Genomic DNA, 16,178 nt, shown 5'->3' with positions numbered 1-16,178 from the left:
ATAATTCTAAGATGTTATTTGTTGTTTTCACTCTTACTCTCTCATGGGTGTAAAGTAGGGATTAGCAAACTAAGCTGGCCAGCAGGCCAAATCTCCCATGTCCATTCGTATTATGTCTGTGTGTGTGGCCGACAACACTGAAAGTGTTTACTGTATGGCCCTCTACAGAATACCTTTGCTGACCCCTGCTCTACTGACTAATTGAATGTGTGCTTATATATTCTTGTGTTTTCTAGAATTTTCTAAGATATTAGATTTAAAATATAATTGAGTACATTTTAGAGGTTAATTCCACTTTTTTCTCAGTATTCCAACTGTGATTGTATCTACTATAATTTCATTAACACTGAAGAAATCATTTTGAAATCTGAAATTTTCCTTAAATGTACACAGAAACACAACCAGAAATAAGTATACTTATTTTGCAATAATACTTTCAAGTTTTCTTAGTTTTAATTTTAAAAGAAATGTTCATAGATATAACTCACATGCACAAAAGCAATTTGGAGTCTTCAATAATCTTTTAAAAGATTTTATTTATTTATTTGAGAGAGCACACACACGGGGGAGGCAGAAGGAGAGGGTAAGCAGACTCCCCACTAAGCAGGAGCCTGAGGAGAGGCTGAATCCCAGGACATTAAGATCATGACCAAACCTAAATCAGACGCTTAATCGACTGAGCCACCCAGGTAAATTAACCTGAGTAAATTTACTTTAAAGTGGGAACCAGGGGTACTGGATGGCTCAGTCATTAAGCCTCTGCCTTCAGCTCAGGTCATGATCCCAGGTCCTGGGATGGGGCTCCCTGCTCAGCTGGAAGCTTGCTTCTCCCTCTCCCACTTCCCCTGCTTGTATTCCCTCTCACGCTGTTGTCTCTGTCAAATAAATAAATAAAATCTTTAAAAAAATAAAATAAAAAGGGAAAAAGTAGAAACCAAATTTTATAGATCATGGTGGGAAAAATTACCTTTATTTTATAAAAATAAAAACATGTTACAAATTTGGGGTCATCGATGGGAGCATATACTATGTAGAACAAAGATTACTAGAACAACAGGATTTTAACATAATTTTATTACTTTTTCTATTTTTACATAATTTTTAAAAAATTATATGCTATAGTCTCATTCTGTTTGACATTTATAGTACATTCATAAGAACAATTATTTTTGCAAAAATATTTAAAGGTTTCATTAATTTTTCCAAGGATCTTTCTGAATCTACTCTTTTTTTTTTAAGATTTTATTTATTTATTTGAGAGAGAGATCACAAGTAGGCAGAGAGGCAAGCAGAGAGAGAGAGAGGAGGAAGCAGGCTCCCTGCTGAGCAGAGAGCCCAACGTGGACTCGATCCCAGGACCCTGAGATCATGACTTGAGCTGAAGGCAGAGGTTTAACCCACTGAGCCACCCAGGCACCCCATTCTTAATCTACTCTTATTCAAATAAATTAAAATCTAAGATTTTCTTTACTGACACTTTGAGCAATTACTAGTATTTGTAATGGAAAATAAAATTGTAATTCTCTGAATAAAATTAATTACTAGGAAAAACACCCAAATGAAAATAGTGGATCTAACTATGTTAGTTTTTAACAATAAGCAGTAAAGACTTCATACTCTAGAATACCTTGGAGCCAAAGCCTGGGGCAGATCAATGCCAGCTCTTCAACCACATGCTTAAGCTGTAGAACATGACAATTCTTCCTTTTCAGTAATACATGGGTATTTTTTGCCCATTTTTTTAAAGATTTTTTTAAATGTTTTTTTTTTTTATTTCTTTTCAGCATAACACTATTCATTGTTTTTGCACCACACCCAGTGCTCCATGCAATACGTGCCTTCCCTAATACCCACCACCTTGTTCCCCAACCTCCCACCCCCCCGCCCCTTCAAGACCCTCAGATTGTTTTTCAGAGTCCATAGTCTGCGGTTCCATGGTGAAATGGTGAGCACTCTGGACTCTGAATCCAGAGTCCATAGTCTCTCATGGTTCACCTCCCCTTCCAATTTCCCTCAAGTCCCTTCTCCTCTCCATCTCCCCATGTCCTTCCTCCATGTTATTTGTTATGCTCCACAAGTAAGTGAAACCATATGATAATTGACCCTCTCTGCTTGACCTATTTCACTCAGCATAATCTCTTCCAGTCCCATCCATGTTGCTACAAAAGTTGGATATTCATCCTTTCTGACAGAGGCATAATACTCCATAGTGTATACGGACCACATCTTCCTTATCCATTCATCCGTTGAAGGGCATCTTGGTTCTTTCCACAGTTTGGCAACCGTGGCCATTGTTGCTATAAACAGTGGGGGTAAAGATGGCCCTTCTTTTCACTACATCTGTATCTTTGGGGTAAATACCCAGTAGTGCAATGGCAGGGCCATAGGGAAGATCTATTTTTAATTTCTTGAGGAATCTCCACACTGTTTTCCAAAGTGGCTGCACCAACTTGCATTCCCACCAACAGTGTAAGAGGGTTCCCCTTTCTCCACATCCTCTCCAACACATGTTGTTTCCTGCCTTGCTAATTTTGGCCATTCTAACTGGTGTAGGGTGGTATCTCAATGTGGTTTTAATTTGAATCTCCCTGAGGGCTAGTGATGATGAACATTTTTTCATGTGTCTGATAGCCATTTGTATGTCTTCATTGGAGAAGTGTCTGTTCCTATCTTCTGCCCATTTTTTGATATGATTATCTGTTTTATGTGTGTTGAGTTTGAGAAGTTCTTTATAGATCCTGGATAACAACCTTTTTTGTCTGTACTGTCATTTGCAAATATCTTCTCCCATTCCATGGGTTGCCTCTTTGTTTTGCTGACTGGTTTTTTAAGTCTACTAAGAAGTTGAAAGAGTGATATTACAAATGTTAAGTTAAGTTAAGTAACTGTTAAGTTACTAGGTGTTAACATTTTATTATATCTGCTTTCTCTTATTATATCAGCTTTCTCCCCCATGGGATGCACACATGTGCACACACACAGTTTTCTTTTGCTTTTCTAACCCATATAAGAGTAAGTTAAAGACATCAAGATACTTCACCCCAAGCACTTTGGTTAATAATTCCCTAAGAACAAGGATATTCTCTTATATATCTTCAATACCATTATTACATATAAGAAAATTAACAGTAATTCCAAAATGTCATCTAATATATAGTCCAAATTTAAATTTCCCCAATTGTTGGGGCACCTGGGTGAAGCAGTCAGTAAAGCACCCAACTCTTGATTTCAGCTCAGATCATGACTGCAGGGCTCAGATTGAGCCCTGCATCCAGCTCCATGGTCAGTAAATTTTCCTTCTGTCCTTCCTTCCACTGTGCACTCTCTTGCTCTCCCAAAATAAATAAATAACTCTTTTTTTGAGGCTACCCTTAAATTTTTAGGATGGTTCAACATCAGAAATAGATTTAGAGAGAAACCAGATAATAATCTCAATCAAAAAAGAATACGCACTGTAAGGTTAAGCAAAAGGCAAAACTGTAGCATTAACAAAAGATTACATGGGAGAATACCTATTTGAACTAAGAATAGAGAAAAACTTAAAAACCCGTAAAGTATATGACTAATTTTTATCACATTAAAAAACTAAGGGCTTTTGTTCGATAAAAGACACCGCAGACAATGGTAATGTGAAAATGACTAACTGCCAGAATGGGAGAAGAGATTTCTAATTCCAAAAATGGAAATGGGATTATTATAGAGAATAGATAAGAAATTCCTACAAACCTGAGAACAGTAACCCTGATAGAACAATGGGAAAATGCTATGAAAAGGCAATTTACAGAACTTAAACTAGAATACAAAAATGAGAAAGCTAGATTATTCTAGCTGTTGGCAAGAATGAGAAGATGTAAGAAGCCTCAGGCTTCCTAGTGGAAGCTGAACTGACGTCATCATTCTGGCTTAGGTCAAAGCCTCAGTCAATAAAGAACTGTTCCTCTGCCTTGCTTTGTCCTTTGTGCATGTATTTCTTTGGGGGATTTCACAGGGAGAAATGGCCAGTCTAGCACAGGCTCTGGGCCTTAGACACCATAAGTCCTGACCAAATACCTCTACCTGAATCACACCTGATGTGACTGCATTGGCCACTCAGTCTAAAAGGACATGGAAATCAAAATTCCACTGCCCCCTACTCACAAAGGTCTGGACATGGCTTTACCTTTTCTTTTTTTGAGGGACCAAATTTATTTTAATTTTTCTGAAAATATCGGGAACTATGAAAAATAAGCCAGAAGCTATAAAGCACCATGTTCTGCTGGAACCTGAATTCATTCGTTGATGTGTTTTCAGGTTTCCCAACTTTACAGTCATTGACATTTGAGCGTGTTGCTTTATAAATGATGGGATTCCAGGGTGGGAAGTGAGTGGCTTTACTTTTTTTTAAATGACATTTCAAAACATTTTTCCAAAAACTGTGGTTGATAGGAAATTCCTATGTATTTAATGTTTAATATAATTTCTGAAGCAAACATAACTCTCTTCTTGTACTAATCACCATTTAGGGAAAATTTGATTTCAGAATCTGGAAACAGAAGAAATTGAGCTCTAAGAAACAATGGTCAGGAGAAAGTGTTCTTGGGATTTAAGTAGCCTAGAAGTATCACAAGAGAAAAATCATATGGGTCTGCTTTTCTTAGCCAAAGGGAAATGCAGTCAATTTTCATCCAAGGGAAGAGAACATAAACACGGACACTGAGCAGGACCGTCACGGAAGGAGATAACCTTAAGTGAGAGAAAAAGTCTCATCCTCATCCTGGAGCTGACCCAGGCAGGCCTCAGAAGAAGCAGTTAGATTTCACACAGATTCTTCCTTCAGAGAAGAGCCAGAGGCGGCCAGGAGACAGAAGGGAAAGTGAAAGGGTCCCAGACTCCATTGTCATCAGGGTCCTAGTGGAAGCTTGTCTCCAGATCCAAAAACTGAACAAGATCTCTGGCAGACCTAGCTAGGACAGAGAACAGGAAATGTACATCACAACCTCAGGAGGTCTTGATCCCCAAGATTCAGAGGCCAAAAAATGCTCCTAAATTTCCTGATGATGAAAGAGGAGAGCCACATTCAGTACCATGTCACCATCATGATTTTCATCCTCTGGAGCGTTTGTTAACCAGGTAACCAATAACCAAATTTTCTGACACCAAAAAAACTGATTTGGGCCGTCCCCAATCTCTACCCAGATGGCAGGCTTCTGTGTTGACAACAGCACTGCTGCCTGGACTATGGCAAAAGCTCGGCCTCAGGAACCTGCGGGGCTGGGCCTGCGAAAGGGACCTGGGTCTTGGGCCCACTCTCTCTCAGGGGCTGAGGATGGCACAGATCCAGGCTGTCTTCCTAGAAGAAACTACTGGCTAGGCCTCAGGTGCCCAGAGAAACTTTTCTCTTAACGTAACAACAGGTACTGGTTGCAGACCCTCGGTTACCTGTTCACTTACCAGAGAAACATAGTTATGGGATAAACAGGAATGTTTCCTGGGCAAAGAGAGATACATAATGCGTACACATGCAAAAAGTAAGGTTTGCTTTAGGTAAAACATGATATTGAAACAAAAATAAATAAAAACACTCATTGGAACACCAGTGTGAAATCCTACTGGAACACCACTAGGATTAATAACTATTTGCAAATACGACACAAAGCAAAGAACCTTTCTAGAAGTCTTAGGAAAAGTTTATGATGTTCTTAAGGTTATGGTTTGTTTCAATAACAAATTTCAAAACCTTAAATGGTGCAAAAAGTACCAACATCCTAACTGTAACCAGATTTTGTATCATCCAGAGAAGAGAAGTGGTTGAAATATCCTAAAAACACCATAGTTTTTAAAAGAACAAATTGCCATTTTCCTAAATATCAAGAGGGCAAGAAATGAGAAACAGCCATGTGGTTTCACAAACTCTCTATTTAGAGGCTAGCAGGAAAGAGAAATTTGTACCGCAAACTGAGGAAAGGACTAAGGCTGTTCCCTCAGTCAGGCCTAGTAAGGAAGGAATATAAACAACAGTAAAATAGGGAGACCATAAAAAGAGTAAGAAAAAAACACGCATACAGCGGACATGCAAGGGATTCGATGATATTCACTTGTAAGAGAGAAGGAGGGGAATTACAACAGAGAACAAACCAAGAGCAGGTCTGGCATCAAAATTTCCCAAAAAGCAAAGAGCAAAGCAGATTATCAGTATCCACTCTAGTATCAATTCTGTCATCCCTCCCATCCATCAATATTTTCTTGCCCTTGTGTTGGTACCAACCACTAACAAGAAATCAGGGAATCTAATCCCTTCGGTTTGGGAGCCCAGGGGAACAGAAGTTCCTGAAGTCCATTAAGTCCGAACACCAGAGCTAGGTTTCCATGAAGCAGTTTTGGGCCAAATACTAAGTAAGTTTTAAAGTGCTCCTTTGCCTGGTTTTGTTCTGTGAGATCTCCCTCCCTTTGTCCTGCAAGATCTTGTTGAAGAGGATCTGTCTACATAGGGTCCTGGTTCTTTCCCTCTCTTCTCACAGAGAAGACATGATTCACAATAGTGACGCCATGATAATATAAACACACTCTCAGAAGAGGGTCACATATCCCACTGCTTTTAAAAGAAGAAAGAGAAAACAAGAGAGGAATGAAATTTCAAGGAATAACATTCAACTGATATTGGCCGAGCCTGGAACAGTGAAATCACTAGTTAAGCAGGCCACAAAACAAAAGGAACCTGAGTGCCTCAGGTCAGCGTACCTGGAGGACCACTGACTGAAGCAGTAGTCTCTTCATTCGAAAAGAATTTCACAGTTGGAAATTCCTTCTGAATGAGGAGTACTTGGCACCAAAAAGTGACCCATGTTTTCAGAAGATGCTCAGCACCCCAGGTCACTACCTCATCAGCAGTGAAGAAACAGAGGGATCCATATGCAGTCACTTGCTGAAATCACCTCCAGCTTACTTCAGGATGTCAGTGAGGCATGCCCACCCGTCCCTATCACAGTGTGTCCACAGGACAACCTCTTTTAGTCATCTTCTGGCATTTCTTCTAGTCTTTCAAGGGGATAGTATCAGAAACCTCTTCCTGATTGAAAAAGCTCATAATCTAGCCAGCCAACCTAGGTCAATCATTTCCATGTCAGAGTATAGATAAAACTCTATTTGGCTGGAAAATATACTCCCTGCACTTAAAACTTCTTAGCAATCTGTACATTAAAATATTCCAATTTTTACTGCTACTTTGGTTTTCCCGTGCGTGGTCAGCTAGGGCCCTTGGTCGTAGCTCATTGCCCATGTGTTTGTACCTGTTTTCTTCTGCATCCAGAGGACACATAGCTTAGATCTGATCAGAGACAGTAAGACTGGCCTTTTTTCAAGGTTTAAAATCGAAACACATTGTAAAGATAATCTACTTGTCAAATTTAAGGTGATCCATTCCCGCCACCTATGATGGAAAATACTTTTAAAATGTACTGAATTAAAGCAAAATCCAGGGTAAAGTGAAGAGCTTTTTTGGATTTGAAAGATCAGCTTAATTCTGTTCCTGTCAGCTACAGGGGTGGATTGCGCTCATCACAGGAAATGTCAAGGTCAGCTATCAACACAACTCAAGATCTATTAGGGAAGGACAAAGAGCACCTACTGGCCCCAGGAGCCACCAGCAGCATCTCCCACCCCTCCTGAGAGCCAGCAGCCAGAAAGGGTCAAAGATCCCCCCTTCCTAACAGCTGCCACTGGTTAGAGGTTGGGAAGGTCCCAACAGCACTGTGTGATTAAGTCTGTAGCACAAAAAGAATCCCAATCCTTAATCAGGTTAGTAAAAATGTCAGACAGCAACCCAGCACTCACCTTTGTCATGAACACAAACTGAGGGTTTCTTGACACCATCAACTAGAACATTCTGTGTGCTGCCATGTCCATCTTCTGGGTCGCTGTCTTCAAACTGAGCCTCTATAATGACATCAGGACTGTCATTATAGCCTTTCACGGGCTGCTGCAGGAGATGGCTTCCACAGAGCTCCTCGGGGAGATCTAATTCATAGGCACCTTCTGTTTCTTTGTCATTGCTCTCTGGTTTAATTACCTGAAGAAAATAGAAAAGTTCTGCTAAATCACTGGAGGGAAGAATGGGAAATAGCAGATTTTTCTCTTCTCGTTTTTCTTTCCTAAGGGAAAAATGCACATTCAGAAGCTTCACAGCAATGGTCACTCACAAGGTAGTTTGAAAAATAATATTCATTTTCCAGCTGCACAGACAACCTTATGGAGACGACCAATCCAGTACTGCCAGAGTGGCTGTCAGCTCCTCAATATGCCCAAGATGAATGCCATCTCTACTCCCCATTTTTCTGATGTACCTACCTGTTTATCCGCTCTCACCCAGAGGCCCTGAATACCACAAGTACTAAGCTGCTTCATAAGGGTACATCACATGGATCAGTATGTTCAGAGGGGATAAAACTCAGCAGAGTATGTTACTGCACTCCATGTGAAACCACAGAGAATGATGAAATGGAAAAAACAAAATTAAATGTAAATAAGCGTTTTTAAATGTTCTCATAAAAAACAGAAGCCCTTAATTCTCCATTTTGAGGCTTGAAATCAGTATAGAAAGCACACAACTGATGGATATTTATATGAACACTAAGAATGAAGCATTAAATAATATGACAAATATTTTTAATTAAAAAAAGAGTAAAGCAAATATGAGAAGAGTCTAGATACTAACCCACTTAGTGAGTTTGTCACATAAGTCATATGTCCGTACTCTGATTTCTATGGCATTTGATTTCTATGGATTTCTCTAGCAGTTTCTCTATGGGTTTAATTTTGAGAGGTCTAACATTTTTCTGAGTTTAACCTTTAAGTTTCAAGATAGATGCCCGGCTTCAACAAGCCAGATTACCATTCGAATCAGACTACACAAAGATCCTTTAATAAGGGATCTTTATCTTACACAAGGCAGAAAAAATTACTGAAAGAAATCTTTCCCAAGACATTTTCACTCCACAGATTTCAATTAACATAACCATCCCCAGACAATGAATATTATACTCACCCAGAAAATCAAAGTAAAATAGGCATTCTAAAGATTCTAAAAATATATTACCGAGTTTTTAAAAAAGTGACTTCATGCGGAAACAGAAAAACTTGTAGACAGTAGTTAATTTTTCGGAGTAAAATTGTGCCTTTTAATAACATTTTTTGGAAACTTGATTCCCAATTTCTTAATATATATAATGAAATTTTCTTTCAACTCTTGCCATGTTTTGACTCTTGTCACATCTATTCATTCATCTGATCACTCTTTCATTATAAGAAGTTTGAAGGTTACTTTTCTTTGACAGTAAAAGAAAAAAAATTCAACTGGCTAGGCCAGAAATCTCCAAAAAGATTCCCTCAGGGAAGAGGAAAGCCACAGTTGGTCTTTAAATTATGATACAATCATAAAACCCAGCTCTCCTCTGTGCATTTCTGCCTTGTCACAAAAGTCAGTTATCATGCCTGACCCAAAGGAGATAATTCAAAAATAGAGAATTCAATGACAAGTTAGGAAAGAAAAAGAATTTGACATCACTCAAATCAGTAAACCTAGTCAATGTCTTTAAATGTGCCTGGCAAATTCATCTGTCCCGACCATCCCTGAAGAACAAACACACACCTTGGGCATTGTCAGAATAGCCCAAAGCATGGGGCACCGGATGGCTCAGCCAGTTAAGCATCTGACTCTGGCTCAGGTCTTGATCTCAGGTTCCTGGGATTGAGGCTGGTATCAGGCATCTCACTCAGTGGAGAGTCTGCTTGTCCCTTCCCCACCTTGTGCTCTCTCTCAAATAAATACATAAAATCTTTGGGTGCCTGGGTGGCTCAGTGGGTTAAGCCTCTGCCTTCAGCTCAGGTCATGATCTCAGGGTCCTGGGATCGAGCCCCATATCCAGCTCTCTGCTCAGCGGGGAGCCTGCTTCCCCCTCTCTCTCTGCCTGCCTCTCTGCCTACTTGTGATTTCTCTCTGTGTGCCAAATAAATAAATAAAATCTTTTAAATATATATATATATATATATATATATATATATATATATATACATATATAATCTTTTTTTTAAAATAGCCCAAAGCACAGGCAGGAGGTATACATGCACCCTCTGTGTCTAAAGCATGGTGGCTATGACAGGATCACTGCTTTTGTTTTTTCTATGTCATTCCCACACACAACTTCTTGCAGAGAGAAGAGGTGGGACTGGGGCTGAAGGAGAATGCCTAGTGTGCTAGAGTTACACTCACAGGTAACAAGCAGTCTTCCGGAAAGATGTTACGCAAAGGGTCCATGCTTTTAGTTTCCATTATGTGTTTATTTCTCCCATTAATAATTTCACAAAAGATTTGGTTCCTATAGGCCATGGAGAAAATCGTACAAGGGGAAACCAGAATTCTGACATTGTCAAACTACCCTACAGGGAAGTAGTCTTTCTCCATATGCCTGTATATATGTGTGTGTAAGATATAACAAGAATTCTGTAATCACCATGATTCTGCTACTTAGTAAGAATTGTGCTATGGCTCACAGATTAAAAGTTCAAATAAAAGTCAAAAGGAAGAGGAGAGCAGGGTACAGCAATAACCAGAGTACACCAAGCCTAACTATATAGCACATTTTAAAACCACCCCAGTTCTGGGATGCCTGGGTGGCTCAGTTGGTTAAGCAGCTGCCTTCTACTCAGGTCATGATCCCAGTGTCCTGGGATCGAGGCCCACATTGGGCTTCTTGCTCGGCAGGAAGCCTGCTTCTCCCTCTGCCTCTGCCTGCCACTCTAGACAGAGTGTGCTCGCTCTCTCTCTCCTTCTCTGACAAATAAATAAATAAAATCTTTAAAACCATCCCAGTTCTGAATTCATGATAATCTCCATGGTTTAGATTAATTATATTCAAGAATTAGTATTATTCGAGGCACATGGGTGGCTCAGTGGGTTAAGCCTCTGCCTTTGGCTCAGGTCATGGTCTCAGTGTCCTGGGATCAAGCCCCACATTGGGCTCTCTGCTCAGCAGGGAGCCTGCTTCCCCCCTTTCTCTGCCTGCCTCTCTGCCTACTTATGATCTCTCTCTGTCAAATAAATAAATAAAATCATTAAAAAATTTCATATTTTTGGCACTAAATTCACCTTTTGAGTTACAAAATTTAAAAATGTAAGGAAGCAGGACTTAACGAATAAATCAAGTCATTTAAAACTGTGTAATTCACATATAAATTGGAGTGCCTGGGTGGCTCTGTCGGTAAAGCATTGGACTCCTGATGTCAGCTCACATCATGGGATGAAACCCCGTATCAAGCTCCACAATTCTAAGATTCTATCTCTCCCTTTCCTTCTGCCCTTCCCCGTACCCTCTCTAAACACACACACACACACACACACACACACACACACACACACACATATAAATACGTTGCATTTTAAAAGTACATTCATTCTATTTTGTTACACCAGTACACACAAAAACAGAAATATATTCTGAGAAAAAAGGATCACCATAAGACCATGGGATACAAAAGTCATTTTACAACTACTCCATACCACACACTGGTTAAGACTGAGGGTTGTAGGACCCTTAGAGAAATGGCTAATTCAAGTCTGGAGCAGGAACAGGTAAGACAAACCTGGAATGTCGTGTCATACCAGGAAAACACGGAAGATATCAAAGGCTTCTAGGGTCTTATTGAAAAAAACTCCAGAATTGCCGTGAAAAAGCTCTCTCTGGTCAACCTTAGAAAATTCCAAGCATTTATCCTACCTTTCCTGTACCAACCATACCTCAGGTTAACCACATAGTTGAGGAGGTAAAGATCTTCTTTACTGAAGAGTTTTAGCTAATTGAGAAAAAAGGAAAGACTTTTGGTATCACCAGTTTGCCATCCCTATGGAAATAATGGATTCAGGAAATGATCATTAATGGTTGCTAAAGCCAGCTAATTCATAACTTGATGGGGATGGAATTTTATAATAAATGGATCAGAGTGGTAATACTTAAGAAGAGAAAGAAACATAGTGCTTCCTGATGGACGATAATAGTAAGTCCATAACAACATCCATGAAGTACTTTCCCCCAAACTGAACTTGAATCTGATCTGAAACAGGATCATAGGAGCATGTTAAATAACACCAGGGAGAGGACCCATTTACACTCACTCACCAGGTGACTTCATCCTGTCTCAGGGCTTTAAATCTCTCTGTAACCTATTAACTCTCAAAATTAAATGCCTAGCATCAACCATTCCCCTGAATGCCAGACTCCTATCCAACTGCCTACTTTACATCTTCCTTTGGATGTCAGTTGGCACCTCGAACAAGAGCACTGTTGCTCCCCCCTAGAACCCACTCCTCTCCCAGCACCCGCTTTCTCAGCAGATGGCACCAAACTATGGCGGCATCTTCTCATGCCCCACATCCAATCCATCAGAAGAGCCCACTGGCCCTTCCTTTAAATATTTCTTCTTACCATTTGCAGTAATACTGCACAACCAACCTCTATCTCCTTGCTGAGGTAACCCATCTCCTGATTTCCATTTTGGACCAAAGCAGCTAGAATGATCTTTTAAATATAAATCAGATCATGTCATTCTCTCAGCGGCTTCCCAACACCATTCCATCACCACCCACAAGGCCTTGTCAAATCAGGCTCATATTATTGTTCCATTCTCATGTGCTATAACTTTTTCCTTTGCAAATTACCCTCCAATCTAGAAATCTTCTTGTTATTTCTAGAATACTAAAATCTTCCATCCTGAGGTTCTTGTGCTGGTATTCCCTCAATCTGGAAAACTCTATGCCTGGCTATTCTTAGGGCTAGATCTCTTCATTTTGTTCAGGTCTCACCCCAAATACCCTTTTCTCAGAGAGGCCTTTCCTGATCACATGAACTGAAACAGCCCCACCTGGCTGTCACTACTCTATCCTCTTAGCCTGCTTCATTTTTTGTCACTGTACTTACCCCTATCTAATAATACATTACACACTTACGTACTTTCTGTCTCCCAAATAGAATGTAGGTTTCAAAAGCACGGTGGCTATTTTAGTCACCATTATATTCCAAGAGTACATTTAGTAGCCACTCAAATATATGTTAGATAAATGAATACAGCAATTAATTAGGAAATAACTTGTTCAGGGTCTATCTTCTCAGATAAACTATAGACTCCAAGAAGTGAGCAAGGCCAGAGCTGACATCCAGTATACTCGATCTCATTTCAGTGAACAAAGAACCGGAGGTAGCACAGTGCATCCAACATCTCCACATGTCTGAAACCTGTCTCTCAAGACCATGTCCAGTTGGCTTGGATCTTCTATAACCCAAAGTCCATTACACAATCTCCCCAGTTCCTCCCCAGCCTCCACTACCTGCCCCAGACAAGAGTAACTGCTCCCTCTTCTGATGTCCCAAAGCAACCCATATGTATGCCTTCTCAGCACTTCACAATTTCTTCACCGTTATTCGTGTTATCTACGTACAGGATTTACCTCGTCTGTTAACACTACACACTCACCATTTGTATCTTATGCAACTTGTATAATCAATCTAGGTGCTCCATATTTGATAAATAAATAGGTGGATAAATGGGCTAAAAAAATAGTATAAAAGACAAGTGATATGCAAAAGAACGTTCAGAATAATTTCCAGACACAAGAGTATGTGGGTTAGAAACCAGTAGCGCAGTTATCCACAGCTCTGTGAAGTAAGAGATCTTCTTCTGTAGGATTGACCTTGAAAATGTTGATAAGTCCAGTTCAGGGGGTCTCAACTCTGAAGTTTAGCAGACACCTCTGAGAATCCAAGGAAAGCTATAAACCCTTCCTCCACAGAAAAATGCACATCTATAAACAGAAAGAAAATATTCCACAAGAAAGCACAAGAGAGGACAGTCAAGATTCTGGTGCTGAAGGCCACCCGGCCAGGTCAGTCAGTATTTTGGAGCTCTGGGCTCATAGTGAACGGAGGGGGGCCTGAGGAAAAGGATTTATTACTGACCTGTTAACTGAGGACTTTAAAAATTCCTCTGGGTTCCTCCACAGACCTGAGAGTGAGGCAGCTGACTGCACCTATTATTCCGAGTACGTGCTGCCCCTGGGGTTATTGTCCCTTGGAGGTTTAGTCTAGTCTCTAGAGGACAGGACAGAAACGGATTAGTGAGGGAAGCAAATGCTGGGTCACACAGAACTTTGTCACTCTCAGTCTTGTTCTATGAAGCAGGATAGAATGAACATCACATAAACCTTGCTAATGAAAATAAACAAAGGAAATATAAGCAGACATCAACTGGGGCATAGAAATATGAAATGAATTGTTACTTGAAGGTACAAAAATGCTCAAAAAATAATAGCACTCTACAATACTTAATAATTTTGATTTCCTTAACTCCTCCCTCCCAAACACAAATGCACATACACATACACACAGAAATGTTTGTCAGATATACCCTTCAGTTAATTTTACCAAGGATAAGTCTGTCATCTACCTATTGTCTCCTTTCAGAATGTAAAATTGGGCGACAGAGTGGTGTGGCAGTGCAAGGAGAGGACAAGATGATCCCCTTTCTCCATTAGGCTATAATCCTTATGCTCTGGGGGATGGGGAGCAGTAATCTGGCCTTTTCAGCAGTATCAGGGAGGAACCCTGACAACTATTATGATGAAATTAAGGGAGGCTATAAGAAGCTTACCATTGAAAGGAACAGGGTAGAGGCCTAAGCCCAGAATCTTGAGTTCAGAGAGCATGAGAGGAGACATACCTTTTGGAAAAGGAGACACACCTTTTGGAAAAGGAGGGTACGTGTAGCTTGACTTCTGTACTTTAAGAGAAATATAACCCCTGTGCTAGCAAAGAAATGACAAAATGTGTTGCAGAATTCTCCTACTTCAAAGACAAGAATGTTTGCTGAATCAGAGACCCTACAAAACTATGTAAGTGGAAAATGGCTAAGGAACACACTACTCTTAATGCCTGGCAGAATTTACAACTTCGTTTATTTATTTGCTAGCAGGCAGGGGAAGGGTAGAGAGAGAGGGAGAACCAGATTCCTGGCTGAGCAGGGAGCCTGACTCGGGCTCCCAGGACTCTGGAATCCTGACCTGAGCCAAGGGCAGTTGCTTAACCAATTAAGCCACCCAGGTGCCTCTAAAAGAAATTTTAAAGATAAGCCATAGATATGTTCATATCCAGAATACATAAAAAACTCCCACAGCTCAGTGAGAGATAGACAATCCAACAGAGAAATGGGTAAAAGGCTTAAAGGCACTTTACCAAATAGCCTAATAGCCAATAAAGATAGGAAAGTGCTCAGCCTCCTTAGTCATCAGAGAAATGCATATTAAAACTATAATGAGATATTACTATAAACCTACAGATAGGCAAAAACTAAAAATCCAGACAATACCAAATGTGAGCAAGAATGTACAACAACGCACTGCTGGTCTGAATGTAAACTGTCTAGTGAGGTAGAAAACAGATCCACTCGATTCCTGCGCAGACTTACACCAATATGCTGTCCTTCCTCCCTCCGGATTTTGACAGGTAAACCCAGGAAGAAAGAGAAGACAAAATTGGGAAAGGATATTTGTACAAAGGAGAGGAGATAAGAAAATGCAAATTCTCCTTTAGTAAAAGCAAGTAAAGGTGACAATGTTAAGAGTGAGAGTGAGAGTAAGAGTGTAGTGAGTGAGAAAGAAAGATGAAGGACAGATTCGAAGGGCCCTGAATGCCAACTTAATGAGCCTGGTCTTCACGAGAAAGTTAATGAAGTGGGGAAGTAGGAAAAAGTGGTAAAAAGCAGGAACGCTGGTCAACACAACTGAGCTTGCGTCAAAACTCTGCCACTTACTAGCGAGGGCACTTAGGGAAAGTTACTTAATCTCTTTGAATCTGTTTCATTATCTTTAAAATTAGGACACAAGTATCCAACATTATAAGGTTATTATGGAATTGAGAATTTATGAAAAACTCTTTGCACAGATGTCTGGGGTTTAATATTTGTCTAAGGGAGAACAAATCTAGTCTTCAAACTGCAAAAGTTCAAGGTGGTAAGGAACATCCCGGTGATGGCCAGAAATGCAGGTGTGGAGATCGGAATAGTGTCCTGGGAGGCAGAAACTGAAAGCTTAGGGAGCTAAACACAGTGGGAAGACAATTAAGCAAAGATGTCCCAGGGCCAAGTGTCAACTGAAAAGAGAA

The 16,178-nt window shown here is 40.2% G+C and overlaps 1 protein-coding gene across 6 annotated transcripts in view; it reads right to left on the bottom strand.

The window, feature by feature from the left end:
* The window catches only part of DIS3L2 (DIS3 like 3'-5' exoribonuclease 2), a 366,495-nt gene that overhangs the window by 219,734 nt on the left and 130,583 nt on the right, over positions 1 to 16,178 (bottom strand). For 5 of the 6 annotated variants that reach the window (XM_045078897.1, XM_004773468.3, XM_045078901.1 and 2 more), the window contains one exon: positions 7,810 to 8,044. In XM_045078897.1, the coding sequence (XP_044934832.1) occupies positions 7,810 to 8,044 (235 nt within the window). Of the gene's footprint in view, positions 1 to 7,809; positions 8,045 to 13,979; positions 14,112 to 16,178 lie in introns of all 6 variants that reach the window. The other variant, XM_045078902.1, reaches the window with a different exon arrangement.

The sequence above is a fragment of the Mustela putorius genome, unplaced genomic scaffold (assembly GCF_011764305.1).
Source record: "Mustela putorius furo isolate JIRA1106 unplaced genomic scaffold, ASM1176430v1.1 tig00000275_pilon_pilon_pilon, whole genome shotgun sequence".
Classification (NCBI taxonomy): domain Eukaryota; kingdom Metazoa; phylum Chordata; class Mammalia; order Carnivora; family Mustelidae; genus Mustela; species Mustela putorius.
Note: the sequence above shows the minus strand (reverse complement) of the source record. Positions and strands in the feature narration are given on the sequence as shown.